The 19,082-nt window shown below is 38.7% G+C and overlaps 2 protein-coding genes across 5 annotated transcripts in view; both read right to left on the bottom strand.

Annotated features, from left to right (window-relative positions):
• ERLIN1 (ER lipid raft associated 1) overlaps positions 1-12,895 on the bottom strand; it is a 37,352-nt gene extending 24,457 nt beyond the window's left edge. Inside the window, exons 1-6 of one of the 3 annotated variants that reach the window (XM_061162380.1) lie at positions 12,756-12,895; positions 12,399-12,522; positions 10,338-10,419; positions 5,559-5,605; positions 4,081-4,142; positions 422-547 (exon numbers count right to left, since the gene is read on the bottom strand). In XM_061162380.1, coding sequence (XP_061018363.1) covers positions 422-547; positions 4,081-4,142; positions 5,559-5,605; positions 10,338-10,419; positions 12,399-12,511 — 430 coding nt within the window. In that variant the 5' untranslated portion in view covers positions 12,512-12,522; positions 12,756-12,895. Of the gene's footprint in view, positions 1-421; positions 548-4,080; positions 4,143-4,874; positions 4,910-5,558; positions 5,606-10,337; positions 10,423-12,398; positions 12,523-12,755 lie in introns of those variants that run through there. The other 2 variants (XM_061162381.1, XM_061162382.1) reach the window with 2 other exon arrangements.
• Positions 12,896-17,753: 4,858 nt separating this feature from the next.
• CHUK (component of inhibitor of nuclear factor kappa B kinase complex) overlaps positions 17,754-19,082 on the bottom strand; it is a 40,995-nt gene continuing 39,666 nt past the window's right edge. For both annotated transcript variants that reach the window (XM_061162379.1, XM_061162378.1), the window contains exon 21: positions 17,754-18,947. Coding sequence is in view for 1 of the 2 variants with exons in the window: in XM_061162378.1 (XP_061018361.1) it covers positions 18,918-18,947 (30 nt within the window). In the remaining variant the exon portion in view is untranslated. The remainder of the gene's footprint in view (positions 18,948-19,082) is intronic.

The following is a 19,082-nucleotide window of genomic DNA, read 5'->3' on the forward strand; positions in this document are numbered from 1 at the left end:
TTGTCTGGAGAATCCCATGGACAGAGAAGCCTGGCAGGCTTCATGGGGTCCTATACAGTCGGATGCAACTAAAGAGACTGAGAGCGCACAAGCAAAGCTAATTTTTAGTAAATTATCACAGCACAAATAGAATATTGTAAGAAATGAATCTTTTTCCAATCTGTACCAAGTTATACACTATACATTTCAGAAAATGGTTATCATTCTTAAAGTATCTTAAGTAACAATTTGCTTAATTTAAACAATTTTAAGCAAAGAAATTTTAAACTTAAGATAAAGAATATTTTAAACACAACTGCTCTATTATAAATTCAGAAGAAATGGACAAATAACACATTACTGTTATTATTATAGCCTTCACAAACAAGTTGAACAAGATTTCTAATTGGTTATTCATATATTTAAAACAAATAAGACTCACCAAACAATTCAATGTAAACTTCTTGAAGTGTATGGGCACTGCAAAACTGGTTCAGTTCATGGTGGATTTTATTGAAGATTAAGGTCTTGTCATAATCTGCAGTGTAGTTCCTCACGATATCGAACACTGGAAGAAAGGTACAATTCATGTTAACCTATGTATCCTCTAATTCAGCCAAGGTAAAAGTTAGTTATAAAATATACATAAGAAGTGCCAATGAAACAGTGAAAACATGGAACACCACTCCAAGCCTTGATGTGTTTCTTAACGTGCTTAATATTCCACATATTACTGCATTTGCAATTCTAATAAGCAAACTTTGAGTTCCATACTAAGGAGAGTATATATTATCTTGAAGGTAATAAGGAACTGTCAAAGTTTTTGAGCAAGGACATGACACTATCAGACTGTACTTTGGCAGCAGAGTGAAAAATGAACTCTAAGGCATAGAAATCAGAAGCAGGGAAAGTATAAAGAAGCTATGATTGAAAAGCAAAAGTTTAGATGAAGAGAACCTGAACTAACTGAGGAACAGTGGAAATGAAAGAGGGAAGTAGCTCCAAAAGGCCACTTTCAAAAAGGCAGTTTTCAAAGGTTGGGGGAAAAAAAAAAGATGCTAGGCTAGAAGGGAAGGAAGCTAACATTTCTGGGCCAGGCTTTATGTCCAGCAATTTATATACTTCCTTAACACACAATCCTCACAAAAAAATCTAATTTTTCATAATATGAAACTGAGAAACAGAATTTCAGAAATGTGCTAAGGGTATATACTATACCGTGCCAGAACCTAAGCCCTACTTATTAAAACATGCTGCTTGCTCCCTTCAAACCCAAGACATGCTCTACTGGCCTTCCTATGGAGGAAACTAGAAGTTACTAGACTGCAGATCACAAACAGGTCATCAAAAAACACTCGGTGGCTAATTCATTCTCTTGGTCATTTATAAATGAGTCAGTGATCCAAGTTTCCTCTTTATCTCTCGCCAGAAAACAAGCAATATCTCCCCTTCTTCTGTTGTTTTTCAATCACAGTCCATTCCACTGATCTGTGACCAGGGCAAGTGAGAAGGTGAAGTCAAGTGAAAGTGTTAAGTTGCTTAGTCATGTCTGACTCTTTGCGACCCCATGGACTATAGCCCTCCAGACTCCTCTGTTCATGGAATTTTCCAAGCAAGAATACTGGAGTGGAGTGCCATTCCCTTCTACAGGGGATATTCCTGACCCAGGAATTGAACCCAAGTCTCGTGCATTGCAGGCAGATTCTTTACCATCTGAGCCTGTAGGAACACCCCTGTGACCAGGGAAACTAGATGATAAAAGACAGGAAAATACTTAGTTGCTGAAAAATATAATCCAAATCCACTTGATAGTAACACAGCTTGCTCTCTGTTCTGAAATTCTTTTGCTATTTATGCCTGTACCAGTGACATGAAATTCAGCTAGACCTTATATTCCAATATATATGTATTCTTAGGTCAGTATAATGCCTTCTCAAGACGAAAAAAAAAAAAAAAAAAACCCTTAAGGCAAAGGTCTAACTTCATGTTTTTGAATTGTTTTTGCTGAACACAATATCCTGACATTGTATGTGTGCAAATTTTAGTAATAAGGATAATTATTAATAAGTAATACTTAATAAGGAAAAGTATTACTACTTAGTAATAAGTAATAAGGATAATAAAATGACAGATCGTTTAAAAAATTTTATTTTGTTACAGTATAGTTGATTTATAATGTATTAATTTCTATTGTACAGCAAAGTGATTCAGTTATACATATATACACATTCTTTTTCATGTTCTCTTTCATTACGATTTATCACATGATAGTGACTATAGTTCCCTATGCTATACAGTGGGGTCATACTACTTATCCATCTTTTATATAACAGTTCGCATCTGCTAATTCCAAACTCCCAACCCACCCTCCCCCAAGGCAACCATAAATCTGTTGTTTCATAATATGTGTCATATTTCAGATTTCACATGCAATTGGTATCATACCATTATTTGTCTTTCTGACTTTACTTAGTATGACAATCTCTAATCCATCCATCCATGCTGCTGCAAATTAGCATTATATCATTCTTTTTTATGCTGCATACATTCCATTATATGTATGTACCATATCCTTTTTAATCCATTCATCTGTCGATGGACAATTTAGGTTGTTTCCATGTAAACAGTGCTACAATGAACTGGGGCATGTATCTTTTCAAATTATAATCTGTCTAGGTACATGCCCAGGAGTAGGATTGCTGGATCATATGACAGCTTTATTTCTGGTCTTTTGAGGAATCTCCATATTGTTTTCCATAGTGGCTGCACCAATTTACATTCCTAACCGACAGCATAGGAGGGTTTCCTTTTCTCTACACCCTCTTCAGCATTTGTTATTTATAAGACTTTTAAACGATGGCCATTCTGATCAGTGTGAGGTGGTACCTCATTGTAGTTCTGATTTGCAGTTCTCTAATAATTAGTGATGTTGGGCATCTTTTCATGTGCCTATTGAGCATCTGCATGTCTTTTTTTGGAGAAATACCTATATAGGTTTTCTGAAAATAGCAGATTTTTTGATTCAAAGTAAGATCTCAAAGAGACCCATGTATACCCATGGTCATAGCAGCATTATTCATAATAGCTAAAACATGGAAGTAACCTAAATGTCCATCAATGGATGAATGGATAAACAAGATGTGGTATATACATACAGTGGATTATTATTCAGCCTTAAAAAGAAAGGAAATTCTGACATGCTGCAACACAGATGAACCCTGAGGACATTATATTAAGTGTTAAATAGGCCAGTACAAAAAGACAAACACTGTATGATTCCATTTATGAGGTACCTAAGAGTAGTCAAACTCATAGAGACAGAAAGGGTGGTTGCCAGGGGCTGGGAGAGGGGGCAGATGGGAAGTTACTGTTTAATGAGTAGAGAGTTTCAGTTTTGCAAGATGAAAATGAGTTATAGAGATGGATGTTGGTGATGACTGTAAAACAATGTGAATGTATTTAATGCCCACTGAATATTTAAGAGTGGTTAAGATGGCAAATTCTGTTATATGTATTTTATCAAAATAAAAAAAACTGGGGAAAAAAATCAAACATTAAAAAGAAGGCCAATCTTACTTCAGAAGTTCTCATTCAGTTTTTTATTTGAACAGTACTCCATTTCTGGGGGTTTTCATCTATTACCAAGAAAATGTTTTCCCCACACTGAGGACTTTCAGATTGCAAGTTATAGCAAATCTCAGCTAAAAAAGCTTTTTCGGTGGTCACAAATCAATGTGGTCAAGGAACTGATCAGTTATCGACTTTCAATATGTAAGGAAATTATTTCTCATCCTGACTGGATGAAATGTCACTTTCTAGGAATTGTAGAAATAATCAATGACTATCTTGCTAAATACACTCAGCTCAGAGAGGAGTATCTCATACAGTTGCAGAAAGTCAACTTCGTCTAGGATTTGTGATCTATCACCATCACCATTCCCTAAGAATGGAAAATATTCCAATGATTATTTTATATAGAGAGAGATCAGAAATGAATCAGGTCATAAAACTTTCCTTAGGGAATCTCTTCCTATTCTTCAAGGACTCTCTCAGTTACAGATACTCTGATTATAACTCTAACAGAATAGATGGGTACCATACCTGCACAAGGGGCCAACATATTAACCACTTCTATTCGGTCAATATAGATCATGACCCCACCACTAAAAACAAAGAAATGGAAAAATGTGAGCCAAATACAAACTAATAGAATCCCAGATTAATCCCACATCATCCAACAACCCCACGTGATAGAAATTTAGAAGTAAAATCTAAAGATATACTACTGATTAAAACTACCTCATTAATCACTACTCAAATAACCCTTATACACACTCACCTGGCTCCTCTCATAACCAAAGGCTCTCCTTTGTAAATGCTGTTATCACATGAGCTCACAGAAGACTAGACCTAAAACCTAGAGCTGCTTAGTACTCTGTCCTTATTAACTGAAGCCAACAGCTAAAGCAGTGCATTCCCCAAACTTCTCCAACAAGGAACCAGATAAAATAGTTTCCCAAGAGGTACAGAGGTCAGCCATGAACTGAAATTCTTTTGATTTCCTGCTTTATCTTAATCTACTTTTCATCTGTATTTATTCTAATATGAAAAAAAGAATTTTCCCCCAAAACGTGAAGTAAAATTGACACTCCAGAAAGATAGCTCTTGTTAATTTAATGGTTTCCTATAGTTCCTGGCCTACCAGCACACATCCTGAAGGACATGTAAACCTCAGTTTAAGATATATGAAGTTAAAGAGATTTTGAAAATATACAATTAAGCCCTTCTATCAACTTACAATAACATTTTTTTCTGATAAAAAAAAGCATAATACCTGCTCACAGGCAAAAAATCTGACAAACATAGGAAAGCATGAAGATAAAAATAAAATTTACCCAACATCTCATCAGCTGCCAATTTTGAGTCATCTCTGAAGGGAATCATAAAAGAGAGTTACAGATAGACCTAGAGAGAACTTGGTATCAAATACCTTAACTTAAAACAGAGAGAATCTGCTCCCTTTTTAAGAGCATTCCTGTCCTTCCACAGATGTCAAAGCCTCTTTTACAGGCTTTAAAAGTGATATATTAGTCATTTAAAATACAGAATTTAAAACATACTTTGAGCTTTATACTCTTCCTTTGATACAATGCAATGTACTGATTATACTCTTTGAGCCTTGCCTGACTTTCCTGCCCCACAACTCTTTAGGGCAGTGATTTTCTAAATATGGTCTTTGGACCAGCAGTATTAGCATCACCTGGGAACTCTTGCTAGCAATGCAAATTCTTGGATCTCATTCCAGACCTACTGAATCAGAAATTCTAAATTAGATGGCATTTAATACTACACTTGATATGGTGAGCTAATTCCATTTTAAACTGTTACTATCAGTTTAAAATGACTCCTAAGATGGAAAGCTCCTGTTTGGAGGCAGGGCTTTTCTCAAATAACGCTCAGAAGAGAAATTCCCCTGGGTTACTAGCACGCCTATCTGAAAGATGTTTAAGCGACTACAGCTTATGAACAGAAACTACATCTGAATCAAAGGGACGTTGGTAAGCAAGGGGAACGCTTACCTTGTTCCACAAGGCACATTTTTAACTTCATCAGTTTGTAGTGTTGTCTGGGGAGGAAAAAATATCTCATCAACACTCAGCACACATATCAAGGAACCACTAGTGCTAAAGGAAAATCTCTACAGAACTGCTAAGAGATAAGTATAAGAGAACTCCATTACAATTTTAGCCCCCCAAAGATTAGCTATCAGAGTAATTTCTTTATGTATACTTGTTGTTCAGTTGCTAAGTTGTGTCTGATTTGTTGCAACCCCATGGACCTCAGCAGGCAAGGCTTTCCTGTTCTACACTATCTCTCGGAGTTTGCTCCAACTCATGTCCATTGAGCTGGTGACGCCATCCAACCGTTTCATCCTGTCATCCCCTTTTCCACCTGCCCTCAATTGTTCCCAGCATCAGGTTTCAATGAGTCAGCTCTTCGCATCAGGTGGCCAAAGTATTGGAGCTTCAGCATCAGTCCTTCCAATGAATATTCAGGGTTGATTTCCTACAGGATTGGTTTGATCTCTTTGCTGTCCAAGGACTCTCAAGAGTGTTTTCTAGCACCACAGTTCAAAACCATTAATTCTTCAGCATTCAGCCTTCTTTATGGTCCAACTCTCACATCCGTATGTGACTAGAAAAACCATATCTTTGACTATACGGATGTCTGCTGGCAAAGTGATGTCTCTGCTTTCTAACATGTTACCTAGGTTTATCATAGATTTTTGTATCCGAACAGACATAAAAGACCAGAGACAAAATATTTTATAGTTAATGTTTGAGTCAAGATGCACCAGGAAAAGTTTCAATGTTCAATCTCTCAATCAGAGTCCTTTATTTGCCTGGGGTTGGCCTAGGATTGCAAACTACATGGAATACCCACAAGGATACTATTGCTAGGACTTGTGTTTTGAACTCTGATTCGACTGCTAATATTAATGCTTACAATGAAGGTAAAAGATAACTATTATATGCATACAAGTAGCCCTTTGAACTCAACAGCAACCTCTTCCTCTGAAGCTGTAGGCAATATTTTAGGTCAGGTCCTAGTTATCTCTCAGATGGCCTATTCAATTTCCTTTTTAATAGAACTGCCACCATCAGCAGTGCTTCCTCCTAGTGAACCAACAATATGGTACTTAATTACTCTACCCCTGTCATAACTTGATTTGGATCCGGAATGACTCCCTATTGCACTGGAAGGCATCCAATAGGTGAGCACATAATGAGTGTATCCTGGACACAATGCACTGTATTAAGCCTGCTGTTGTATTAAATACAGCAACAGAGTACTGGACAGAACACAGAGGAGAAAGGAAGCATGGTCCCTGTTTCCAAAGAACTCACAATCCAACACAGGAGAGAAAATCCTTATGAAGCAATTCATAACAGATACAAATCAGGTATTAACTGGTAGAGTTAAATAACCAGCCACACAACTGTGTGTATAAGTGTCAGGAAGCAGTTGGCTTAGGAAAGGCAATATAGATGAGGTGAGGCTCTGAGAAGAGAACATGATGATGATGTTAGGGAGAGGGCCTTGAATATTGGCTGGGGGGCTTGTGCTCTCCCTAATCCATCCTATAAATAGCCACAAAATGAACCTTTCAAAAAGATGACTTTTTCTTCAGTCCTTTGCTTTTGTGTGATGTGGCTCTCATTATCTATCACATCTGCAGGCAAGACCACCAGCTGGGAAGCTAAAGTAGTGATTTATTTAGATTAACATAGAAAAGGCCATGGAAACTGAAGGCTGTCAACCCAGGAGACATAACAGGAATTTGACAACTAATTGCATATAAAATTCCAGGACAGAAAAGAATAGACTATGAATTCTAGGGTTAAAAGGGTGATAATAAACATTAGTGACAGGTCCTGAGTAGGGAGAGAGAAGTTGATATGAAAGGTGAGCTCAGTTTATTCCCTTCAAAACATTAACCAAATTCAACTGCCAGATGAACTTTACATATACATTTCTATCTAAACCTAAAGGATAGTCTTCAATTGTCAAACCAAGAACCAGCAAGAGTTCAAAGGTTAAATCTTCAATTTGACATCCTATTTTCATGTACTTTTTTACTTCTTTTATATTATCTCAAAAATCATTTTCCCAGTATAAATACTTTAAAGTCTTTGGTTTTGTTACATGTATTTTAAAGGCTAAAGTGTTCATATTTTTCTAAACATTTTTTTTTCTTACATCATATATGGGGATCTCACATTTCCCCAAGATGCTTCTTAAATATTCCTATCAAATGCCAAATCTGTTAAGCCATTTGTTTATATAAGTTATGTCCTCTAATGTGTTCCAAAAATCCCTAAAAATAAGTTTCTGCATCTCATTCCTATGAAAACAACTTCTAAGAGGATTTTATTAATATAATTCTTTCCTAGAACATTGCTGTTTCACATATAAAGACCATTTCCATTTAGTCAAACTGACTCCAACATTTAATATTTTGTAGATACAAAGTACATTAGTTCACAAAAATCTTTTTACAAATTTCATTTTCATTTCTTATGACAGTTTATCACTCTATATGTGTATGTGTGTATATATAAAATATTTATATGTAAATATAGACACACATCCTGTATTTCTCTCTTTTACATAAGAGTCATCAGTATGACCCAACATACTAACCTCCAAGAAGACAGAGACAGACATGCCTGGCACTGAACAGGATCTAAAAAAAAGCCCCTGATCTCTAAGCATCTGATGACACCACTGACAACATCACTATAGACCATTTAAGCTATTGGTTGTGGCCGTTATTGTTCAATCGCTAAGTCATATGTGACTCTTTGCGACTCCATGGACTGCAGCATGCCAGGCTTCCCTGTCCTTTACTATCTCCCGGAGTTTGCTCAAATTGAGTCAGTAATGCTATTTAACCATCTCATCCTGTCGCCCTCTTCATGTGTGGCCTTCAGTCTTTCCCAGTATCAGGGTCTTTTCAAATGAGTTGTCTCTTCACATCACGTGGCCCATGTATCAAAGTTTCAGCATCAGCCCTTCCAATGAATATTCAGGGTAGATTTCTTTTAGGATTGACTGGTTTGATCTCCTTGCAGTCCAAAGAACTCTCAAGAATCTTCCCCAGCACCATAATTCGAAAGCATCAATTCTTCAGCACTCAGCCTTCCATATGGTCCAATTCTCACATCCATACATGACTAATGGAAAAACCACAGCTTTGACTATATGAACCTTTGTTGGCCAAATGAGGTCTTTGCTTTTTAGCATACTGTCTAGGTTTGTCAGCTTTCCTTTCAAACAGCAAGTGTCTTTTAACTTCATGGCTGCAGTCACTATCCACAGTGATTTTGGAACCCAAGAAAACAAAATCTGTCACACTTCCACTTTTTCCCCTTCTATTTGCCATGAAGTGATGGGACCAGATGCTATGATTTTAGTTTTTCAAATGTTGAGCTTTAAGCTGTTGGTAGGTTCATGCAGTTAAAACCTCTTGCTTCAGAGAACTAACTGGAGTCTAGAATGGTTAGGTACTTTCTGCAAAGTCATGTAACCAACTGGTGGAGGAGCCAGGGTCAGAACCTCTTCTCCAGGTTTCTGGCCCCATGTTCACTACACCAGACTGCTTCCTGAGAAATCACTTCAATTTAACAACTTTCACCAAAAGTAGAAAGGCCAGAAATATGAATTGTGTTACAACCCCTGCCTTCAAGAAGTTTGGAGACTTTCTGGAGAAAAATTCACACAAAAACTTATGAGACTAATAACAAGACAACATTACTAAAGGAAATAAGACCAAGGGCCAAAATTTACAATATAGACTTTAAGAGCTATGGAACAAGAGTAGAATTTGTGATGAGCTTTAAAAAGGCTGGCAAGATTTAGACAGGAAATAAGGAATAAAAAGAGAGATGGTGAGATGCCATCAGCCAAGGCAAGAGTGAATAAAATATGGGAAAACAGTATGGAAATCAGTCTGACTAGGAGAACACAATATTTCATTTCAATAGACATGATTCTTATCCCAGGCCATCTAAAAGGAAATTGGAAGGAAATCTGGAGGATTTAACTATTCATAATGAAAATCTCATTTAGCAGAAAGCCTAGACTTTAAATTACAAGACTAAACACATTAAATTTCCCTGAGTCCTAAAAAATTAGCAGCAGATAGTAGACAAACTTCTGAATCCAAAGATTTATAATCACACAGTGCTTGCAAAAGTAGTAACAATTTAATCCTGCTTTGTCATCTTGTCATGTCAAAAGATATTTACTAAGTGTCTCCTACGGCCAAGACAGTATTCTCAAGAACCAGATGCTTATTTCAGATATTCTGGGATGTTGTCAAACTAGAACATTCAGTAAGGTTCCACATAAAGTTGTGCTTAATGTTCCAGGCAAAAATATGAGGCACAGAAACTGTATAAAAATTGAGGTCCTCCATGTTAACAGTAGCCCAGGAGATTGCCTCTATGGAAACCAAACACCATTCTAAACCAAGAAATCACTGGTTTATGTCTCTAGCTGTTTCAAATTCTTGCTTTTACTCTGATAGCAGCAACAGAAAACCTGCTGTATTCCACTATGTAGATGGGAGAAGTCAGTCCTTAAAAGCTGCCTAGCTCATACTTCAAGAGAGTGACGTCGTTCAAACTCATAATTTATACTGTGACAACTGTACTCTGAACTTTAGCTCCTACATTGGTAGCATACTACCATTTGCTTAAGCAATAAGGAAATCTATCTCCACCCATGAATGTGGTAACTGTTCCTGTCACACTTGTCTTTCCAGTGTCAGGGCTTCCCTAGGAATCACTCACCTGCACAGATCTGAAGGTAGTAATGAAAGGCATCATGATATGATAGCCCGGTCCACTGGGGCTAGTTAGTAAAGCTCCTCCCCTGCAAAAAGATGTTTCAATTTGACAAGATTATAAAAAGAGAAATTCTCTTTTCAAATCTAAAATGCTGTAATAAATATTCACTCTTACTCATGCTATTGATCTACTAAAGCCTCACTAGTATGAGTTACTCGTGATGAACAACTGCTGGTTCCTACAGTATCTGTCACACCTACAAAAGTGAAAAGATAAAATTAAACTGTTAACATTACATCTTGTTTCATAAGCTCTACCAACCACACCTCCGGGTCTCCAGCATACTCTCAGGTATAAAGATTCTCTTTGGTCTTTAACCTTTTGAGAAATACTTGTGGAAAAAAAATTTAGCTGGCTCTCGGTTGATGTAGTTTAATTGTACATAACACAAGCCAGATCAAAACATAATACATTTAATCACCGGGCTGGAAAAAAAAAAAAAGATAACACAAACTTCCAAGTAAGGAGAAAATTTCTGACGCTCACGATTCTTTTAATCTACCTAGAAAGCAATTAAAATATTGGGGGCAATTAACATATACACAACACTATATATAAAAAAGGTAAACAACAAGGACCTACTGTATAGTACAAGGAACTATACTCAGTATCTTGTAATAATCTATAACATAAAAGAATCTGAAAAATATATAAACATATATATGTAGAACAATCACTTTGCTGAACACTTAAAACACAACATTGCAAATTAACTATACTTCAAAATGTCTTTTTTGAAACAAAAAAAAAACTGGGGCCATAAAGCCTCTATAAAATCAACAACAAAAAATTAGCATAGAAAGATGAAGAATAAAGAGATAAAACTATAAATCAATATGTTATAAGCATAGACACCAAATTCTGAAATGTAAGAAACATGACACCACACCCTGTAAGTTATAAAAAGGAGGCAATTTGGACGCAACTATAAAAAAGAAATCCTGTATTATATAGTGAATAGTAAATTCATAGAACTTAGCTTTCTATCTTGAAAATATAAACAGATTTGCAAAGAATTCATAACAAATAACTAAGAAAAGATTAGTTGCTTGAGGTCCATCCCTAACTCTTTGAAACCCACACCTTGAAATGTTCTTTCTTTGCCTTTACTATCACTTTTTTCCATTATTCCAAATTTTTAAATTTCAAATTCATTGAAAGAAATAGTTATATGCTGAACTAGATGGAAATACAGACTAATCTGTCATTTTAAAAATGCTAGACTCCCACCCCCACTTACTATTTCTAAGACTCACGGTGGATCTAAAAGCAGAAAATATCAGTTTTAAGGGAGGATGGGTGGAAGCCAGCAAAAAGTTGAAGCTCTTTCAAACACACCATTTCAAATTTCCCCAAACTGTCATCTGTCTATATAAAAAAAAAAACTGGTGGTAACTACGTTGAAGGAACAGCTATTCATCTCAGCTAGAGAGTAACTAACACTTCACACCATTCCTTTCCACGTGCAAAGAAAGGGAAAGGCTGGGAGGATATGTCTGTCACATCCTGCGCTTGTCTCTCAAGGTCCAGGAATTTAGCAACTGTCATGGTCTTCACAGCCTTACAAGCCCAAACCAGAGGCCAGAACCTTTTAAAGAAAACAACAAAAAGCTAAGAAACAACCACAAACAGGACCCAAGTTTCTAAATAGCATCTACAGCTGCAAACAAACAGGCAGTAAAGCTGTATGCAATTTAACAATGATTTATCCACCTCCTCAGCTACAGGTGGAGTGACCACTGCCTTCCACCCTTCATTTTTTTCCTACAAATAAGTGGGTTTACTGACTATTAGGAACAACTGTAGGGAGTCTTAATCTCTGCATAGCACCGAAACTGTCCAACTGTCTACAAAAGCCTGCCACAACCCCCAAACCCCCTAGGGATGCGACGAAAATCACTTTCTAGGACTAGAAAAAGTTTCCTGAGAACAATTTCCTAGACTCGAATAAAAGTCTCCCTTCTACCTGTTCTAGAACCTGAGCTGACTGCACGTGCCGCTCACCTGTAGTACACGGCCAGGTGTCCTTCCTCGATCTTGTGGATGGAGGCGTAGAGGAGGACCACCACCAGACCCACCACTCCAGCCACCAGAACTCGGGCTTGAGTCATATTCATCCTAATTCCTCCTGCATGCGGATGGAACGCAGCCCCAGCCACTTGAGTGACAGGCCCACCACCTCTGGTTTCCACCTTCCCCCTCGCGACCTGGCGCCGTGCCGCAGGCCGAGCTGAGGAGTCCTATGCCCCCTTTTCCTCCTCGCCACCCTCCTCCGCCCGAGCTGGCCCGTGAGTCCACACGGCTCGGGCCTGACAACCCCTCCAGACGACCGCTCCTCCCCGCCCAGCGGAAGGCACTAACTGAGAGGGGAGCCAGCCGAAGACTCCGGACGGAGGCCGACCCCTCGGCCGGGCCTCACTAATCAGTGACGCATCGTCCCCACCCGCACGTGGAGCCGCCACCAAGGCCGGACCAACCGCCGCCAACAGCCGGCCCCGCCCACCCGCGGGGCAATGCGGCTGCGCGGACACGCACGCCGACGCCGCGCCCTGCGACTAGAGACGGGGAGCGAATGGGACAAAATTCTCCAAGCCGCTCGCCGAGAGATTTCGCGCGAAGGTGCGTAGGGTCTTCTCTGTGTGCTGTTGGTTTCCTGCTCCGGAAGAAAAGGGAAGTGGGCTATTAGGAGTAAGCAAAGGGGCAGAGGAAAGAAGGCATCTGAGACAAGGGAGTGGTCAGTTTGTCCTTGTGCAAAGACATCTATTAAGGTGCCAGAATGCTGATCCAGTGAGGGCTTTATGAAGACCATCCAAGCAGTAAGAACGGAATGAACTAATAAGCACGCAACCGTGGGTGTGTGTTGGGAGGGTCCTTCAGGAAGACTACAAACAGTGAGTATTTGAACTTCCTTGAAGCCTCTGTGATGAAAAGGAGTGAGATATTAGGCTAGGCCCTGATTTTGAAAGGCTCAAATGTGCTTTTCTGCAGGGAGGGGAAATTGGATGGCTAGAGAATAAAGACAAACTTTCTTTTCACTACTTTTCTGCCCTTTTAAGTTATTCATTGTTATTTAGTCACTAAGTCGTGTCTGACTCTGCGACCCCATGGACTGCAGGATGCCAGACTTCCCTGTCCTTCACTATCTCCCAGAGCTTGCTCAAACTCTTATTCATTGAGTCCGTGATACTATCCAACCATCTCATCCTCCGTCTCCCCCTTCTCCTACCCTCAATCTTTCCCATCATCAGATCTTTTCCAGTGAGCCAGCTCTTCACATCCGGTGGCCAAAGTATTGGACCTTCACCTTCAGCATCAGTCCTTCCAATAAGTATTCAGGGTTGATTTCCTTTAGGACTAGGCTGGTTTGCTCTCCTTGTTGTCCAAGAGACTCTCAAGAGTGTCCTCCAGTACTGTAATTGAGAGTATCAGTTCTTTGATGCTTATCTTTATGGTCCAACTCTCACATCCATACAAGACTACTGAAAAAACCATAGCTTTGACTACATGGACCTTTGTCAGCAAAGTGATGTCTCTGCTTTTAGTGAAAGAGTAAAGATAGGAGTGAGATAGATGAGTATAAGGGAAATAAGGGCAGCATATTAGAAGAGGTTGGGCATTAATCATGTAAGCTTTGAAAGACTAGCAATGGGACCACAAATAGACCAAATAGACTAAAGTTGGAGGGCTCTGTAACCTCTTGGGTAGGGAAGTATGAGAATGCAATGCTTCTGGGTCAGTGAGTCTACAGAATGGCTCAGAGTGGAGACAGGAGACAGGGAAGCCAAGTGGTTAGTAAACTGCAGGCCCAAGGTTTCACTAGTTGTAACTGGTGGAAATGGAAAGAGGTAATAGAATCAATTCAGATCTTCGTTAAAGCAAGCCCTCCCAGACAACTGTACCTTTTCCCTTCAATAAATGCACTTATTGGATCATCCCTTTGACTTTTACACCTAGGAATGTATGGGACCTTGTCTGTACTAGATAAATGTTAATTGCAGAGCTTAGCTATTTTGACCGACAAAAAGCAAAACAAATGAAAAATAACTTGTCTGCTTCTGTTTTTTGGATGAATTATTGTAGCTTTCCATAGTATTGCTTGAATGAAATAAGATATAATCCACAATTGAAATTCAACTCTGAAAACTTATCAGCAAATAACAAATAAGAGTGGTCAACTCATGTATCAAAAGCATATCTGAGGTGATCTCACTGTAATAGGCTATTCTGACTCATACCACTTGCCTGTATCACACAGATCAAGCTCTCCTGAGGTCACATCAGCCACAAACCATAAAAACAGTCCTGCCCTATACCAGATCTTCTATCACTTATTATAATGATCTGGAATGCACAAGTAGGAAATCAAGAAACACCTGGAGTAACAGGCATATTTGGCCTTGGGGTAAGGAATGAAGCAGGGCAAAGGCTAATAGAGTTTTGCCAAGAGAACGCACTGGTCATAGCAAACACCCTCTTCCAACAACACAAGGGAAGACTCTACACATGGACATCACCAGATGGTCAACACTGAAATCAGATTGATTATATTCTTTGCAGCCAAAGATGGAGAAGCTCTATACAGTCAGCAAAAACAAGACTGGGACCTGACTGTGGCTCAGATCATGAACTTCTTATTGCCAAATTCAGACTTAAACTGAAGAAATTGGGAAAACCACTAGGCCATTCAGGTATGACCTAAATCAAATCCCTTATGACTATACAGTGGAAGTGAGAAATAGATTTAAGGGACTATATCTGATAGACAGAGAGCCTGATGAACTATGCACAGAGGTTCATGGCATTGTACAGGAGACAGGGATCAAGACCATCCCCATGGAAAAGAAATGCAAAAAGGCAAAATGGTTGTCTGAGGAGGCCTTACAAATAGCTGTGAAAAGAAGAGAAGCAAAAAGCAAAGGAGAAAAAGAAAGATATTCCCATTTGAATGCAGAGTTCCAAAGAATAGACAGGAGAGAGAAGAAAGCCTTCCTCAGCAATCAATGCAAAGAAATAGAGGAAAACAACAGAATGGGAAAGACTAGAGATCTCTTCAAGAAAATTAGAGCTACCAAGGGAACATTTCATGCAAAGATGGGTTCGATAAAGGACAGAAATGGTATGGACCTAACAGAAACAGAAGATATTAAGAAGAGGTGGCAAGAATACACAGAAGAACTGTACAAAAAAAGATCTTCATGACCCAGATAATCACAATGGTGTGATCACTCACCTAGAGCCAGACATCCTGGAATGTGAAGTCAAGTGGGCCTTGGAAAGCATCACTTCGAACAAAGCTAGTGGAGGTGATGGAATTCCAGTTGAGCTATTTCAAATGCTGAAAGATGACGCTATGAAAGTGCTGCACTCAATATGCCAGCAAATTTGGAAAATTCAGCAGTGGCCACAGGACTGGAAAAGGTCAGTTTTCATTCCAATCCCAAAGAATGCTCAAACTACCGCACAATTGCACTCATCTCACACGCTAGTAAAGTAATGCTCAAAATTCTCCAAGCCAGGCTTCAGCAATACGTGAACTGTGAACTTCCAGATGCTCAAGCTGGTTTTAGAAAAGGCAGAGGAACCAGAGATCAAATTGCCAACATCCACTGGATCATCAAAAAAGCAAGAGAGTTCGAGAAAAACATCTATTTCTGCTTTATTGACTACGCCAAAGCCTTCCATAAACTGTGGAAAATTCTTCAAGAGATGGGAATACCAGACCACCTGACCTGCCTCTTGAGAAACCTGTATGCAGGTCAGGAAGCAACAGTTAGAACTGGACATGGAACAACAGACTGGTTCCAAATAGGAAAAGGAGTACGTCAAGGCTATATATTGTCACCCTGCTTATTTAACTTATATGCAAAGTACATCGTGAGAAACGCTCGGCTGGAAGAAACACAAGCTGGAATCAAGGTTGCTGGGAGAAATATCAATAACCTCAGATATGCAGATGACACCACCCTTATGGCAGAAAGTGAAGAGGAACTAAAAAGCCTCTTGATGAAAGTGAAGGAGGAGAGTGAAAAAGTTGGCTTAAAGCTCAACATTCAGAAAACTCAGATCATGGCATCTGGTCCCATAACTTTATGCGAAATAGATGGGGAGACAGTGGAAACAGTGTCAGACTTTATTTTTGGGGGCTCCAAAATCACTGCAGATGGTGACTGCAGCCATGAAATTAAAAGACACTTACTCCTTGGAAGGAAAGTTATGACCAACCTAGATATAGCATATTAAAAAGCAGAGAAGTTACTTTGCCAACAAAGGTCCATCTGGTCAAGGCTGTCGTTTTTCCAGTGGTCATGCATGGATGTGAGAGTTGGCCTGTGAAGAAAGCTGAGCACCGAAAAATTGATGCTTTTGAACTATGGTGTTGGTGAAGACTCTTGAGAGTCCCTTGGACTGCAAGGAGATCCAACCAGTCCATCCTAAAGGAGATCAGTCCTAGGTGTTCATTGGAAGGACTGATGCTGAAGCTGAAACTCCAGTACTTTGGCCACCTCATGCGAAGAGTTGACTCATTGGAAAAGACCCTGATGCAGGGTGGGATTGGGGGCAGGAGGAGAAGGGGACGACAGAGGATGAGATGGTTGGATGGCATCACCAACTCAATGGACATGGGTTTGAGTAGACTCCGGGTGTTGGTGATGGACAGGGAGGTCTGGCGTGCTACGATTCATGGGGTCTCAAAGAGTCAGACATGACTGAGCGACTGAACTGAACTGAACTGATACCAGATCTTTTATCACTTATTATAATGATATTTGGAAAATTCTCATTTCAAAAAGCCTTTAACAATAATTTCATTCCAAATAAACACTCTTACTGTACTGCCTGTGTTAATTTTTCTGATCTTCCCATTTTGCTCAATATCTTCCAAGCAACAGGTACCCAATAAATGTTTACTGATTGAAACCGTCTAGAACTGGAAGAAGCAAGAGAGAGACAGCCAGTTTTAACGGCTGGTAGTCAGAATGTCCATATTCAGAGAAACAGTAGTAGCAGTTGACTAAAAAGTTAGGCGAAGACAATCCCAAGGTCTCAAACTGAGATGACTGGGAAAATGACAGTTAACAAAAATGGGGATGGTTTAACTAAGACAGCAGTTTTTAGGACATGGTATAAGCATAGTTTTTAGAAACAGATAGTCATGACAGACCATCTCAGGAGCAAAGACTGTATTAAAGAAGCTACCCAATACTGCCTTTACCGTAAGTCTGTTTTATTCCTAAGTACACTAAAAGCCTGTTATGTTACTCTGTGCTCCAACTCTGCTTCATAGAACCTTCACATTTTCTCAAAGCATATTCAATTATTCTGCTACAATCCGATTTTAATGAATAGAGATTCAAAAAGTAATTTAAAAACCGTTTAATACACACAAAGTGAAAAACCATCTAGAATACAAAAACATTTCACATTTTTTAAACAAGTAATACCTTCTAAATTATTTAACAGACGATAGATCCACAATCCTTTATCTGAAACCCTGTCTGCGGCCATACCATCTTGAAGGCACCCAATCTCGTCTTGAAACCCTTGGGGCCAGATGCTTCAGAATTATGAAATTTTCAGATTTTAGAAAGGTAATTCAGTGCATATACCAGACTACATAAACATCAGGCAGGGTCTGTGGCAGCACCCTCCCCCAAAAAATCAAATACAGTAATATTTCTGCAGCAAAAGAAAAGAATATTCACACTAAATGGGATAAGTAGACTCAATGTCAGTTCTCGTTGGATGTGCAAGCAGATGAATTTTGTCATCAATCTTATGAAAAATCTTGTTTGCAAAGAGTTTTGGATTTTGGAATTACAGATAAGGAATGCAGATCTTTATAAATTTGTATGACAAGACATGAAAGATTCCTTAAAAGACCCATTTTTACAAATGAAAACACAGATAAGCTTTCAAATACATTATAAATTAACAGGCATCTTCTTTTTGATATTATTAAATGTACATCTTAAATACATATACACATAGCACACTTAACAAGATTTGGAAGAATCAATTGGTATTAAAGGCACAAATGCACAGTCCCTTTCATAGGAAAGGGATACAATCAAATGTGCAGTAAAATGGAAAATGGGATCAAACTCTTATGATGCTGGGAAGAGCACTGTTAAGTGCAACACAAGTACAACACAAGCAGTCTCTTCCACAGAAACACAGGCAAACGCTTTTTACTTAGAATACATGTTGAGATTTTCTTCTCTGTATACATTATTTTGGCCTTATGCCCAAAAGTTAAATGTTGAAAGAATCAGTTAAGTAAGTAATGTTTTACCAGGTTTGAAGACAAATGGATTTAAGTCCACTGACTCATAAAATTCTATCTGTTCAGAGGTTAAAATTACCCAGAGTCAAATATTATGCTATAAAATCGTGTGGAGTTTCTGATCATAGTCATTTCTTCCATTGACTGGTATTTGAAGAATGGTTTCATAGGAGAAAAACAAATGTCCAACCTGTGCAGCAACAACTTCATAGGTTTCAGGAGAGTCACTAAGTGGCAAGTCATTCTGTTAACCAACTCCAGTCAAGACTCTAAAACCAGGCATGAAAAAGTTACCATTAGATGTTGACTCTAAGCGGTAGGTATATGGGTGTTCATTTTCGCAAGTTTTCTGTTTCTTTGGAGATTTTATAATCAAAGTTGAAAAACCAAAAGTACAAATAAGT

This window comes from Dama dama, chromosome 15 (assembly GCF_033118175.1).
Source record: "Dama dama isolate Ldn47 chromosome 15, ASM3311817v1, whole genome shotgun sequence".
NCBI classification, from domain to species: domain Eukaryota; kingdom Metazoa; phylum Chordata; class Mammalia; order Artiodactyla; family Cervidae; genus Dama; species Dama dama.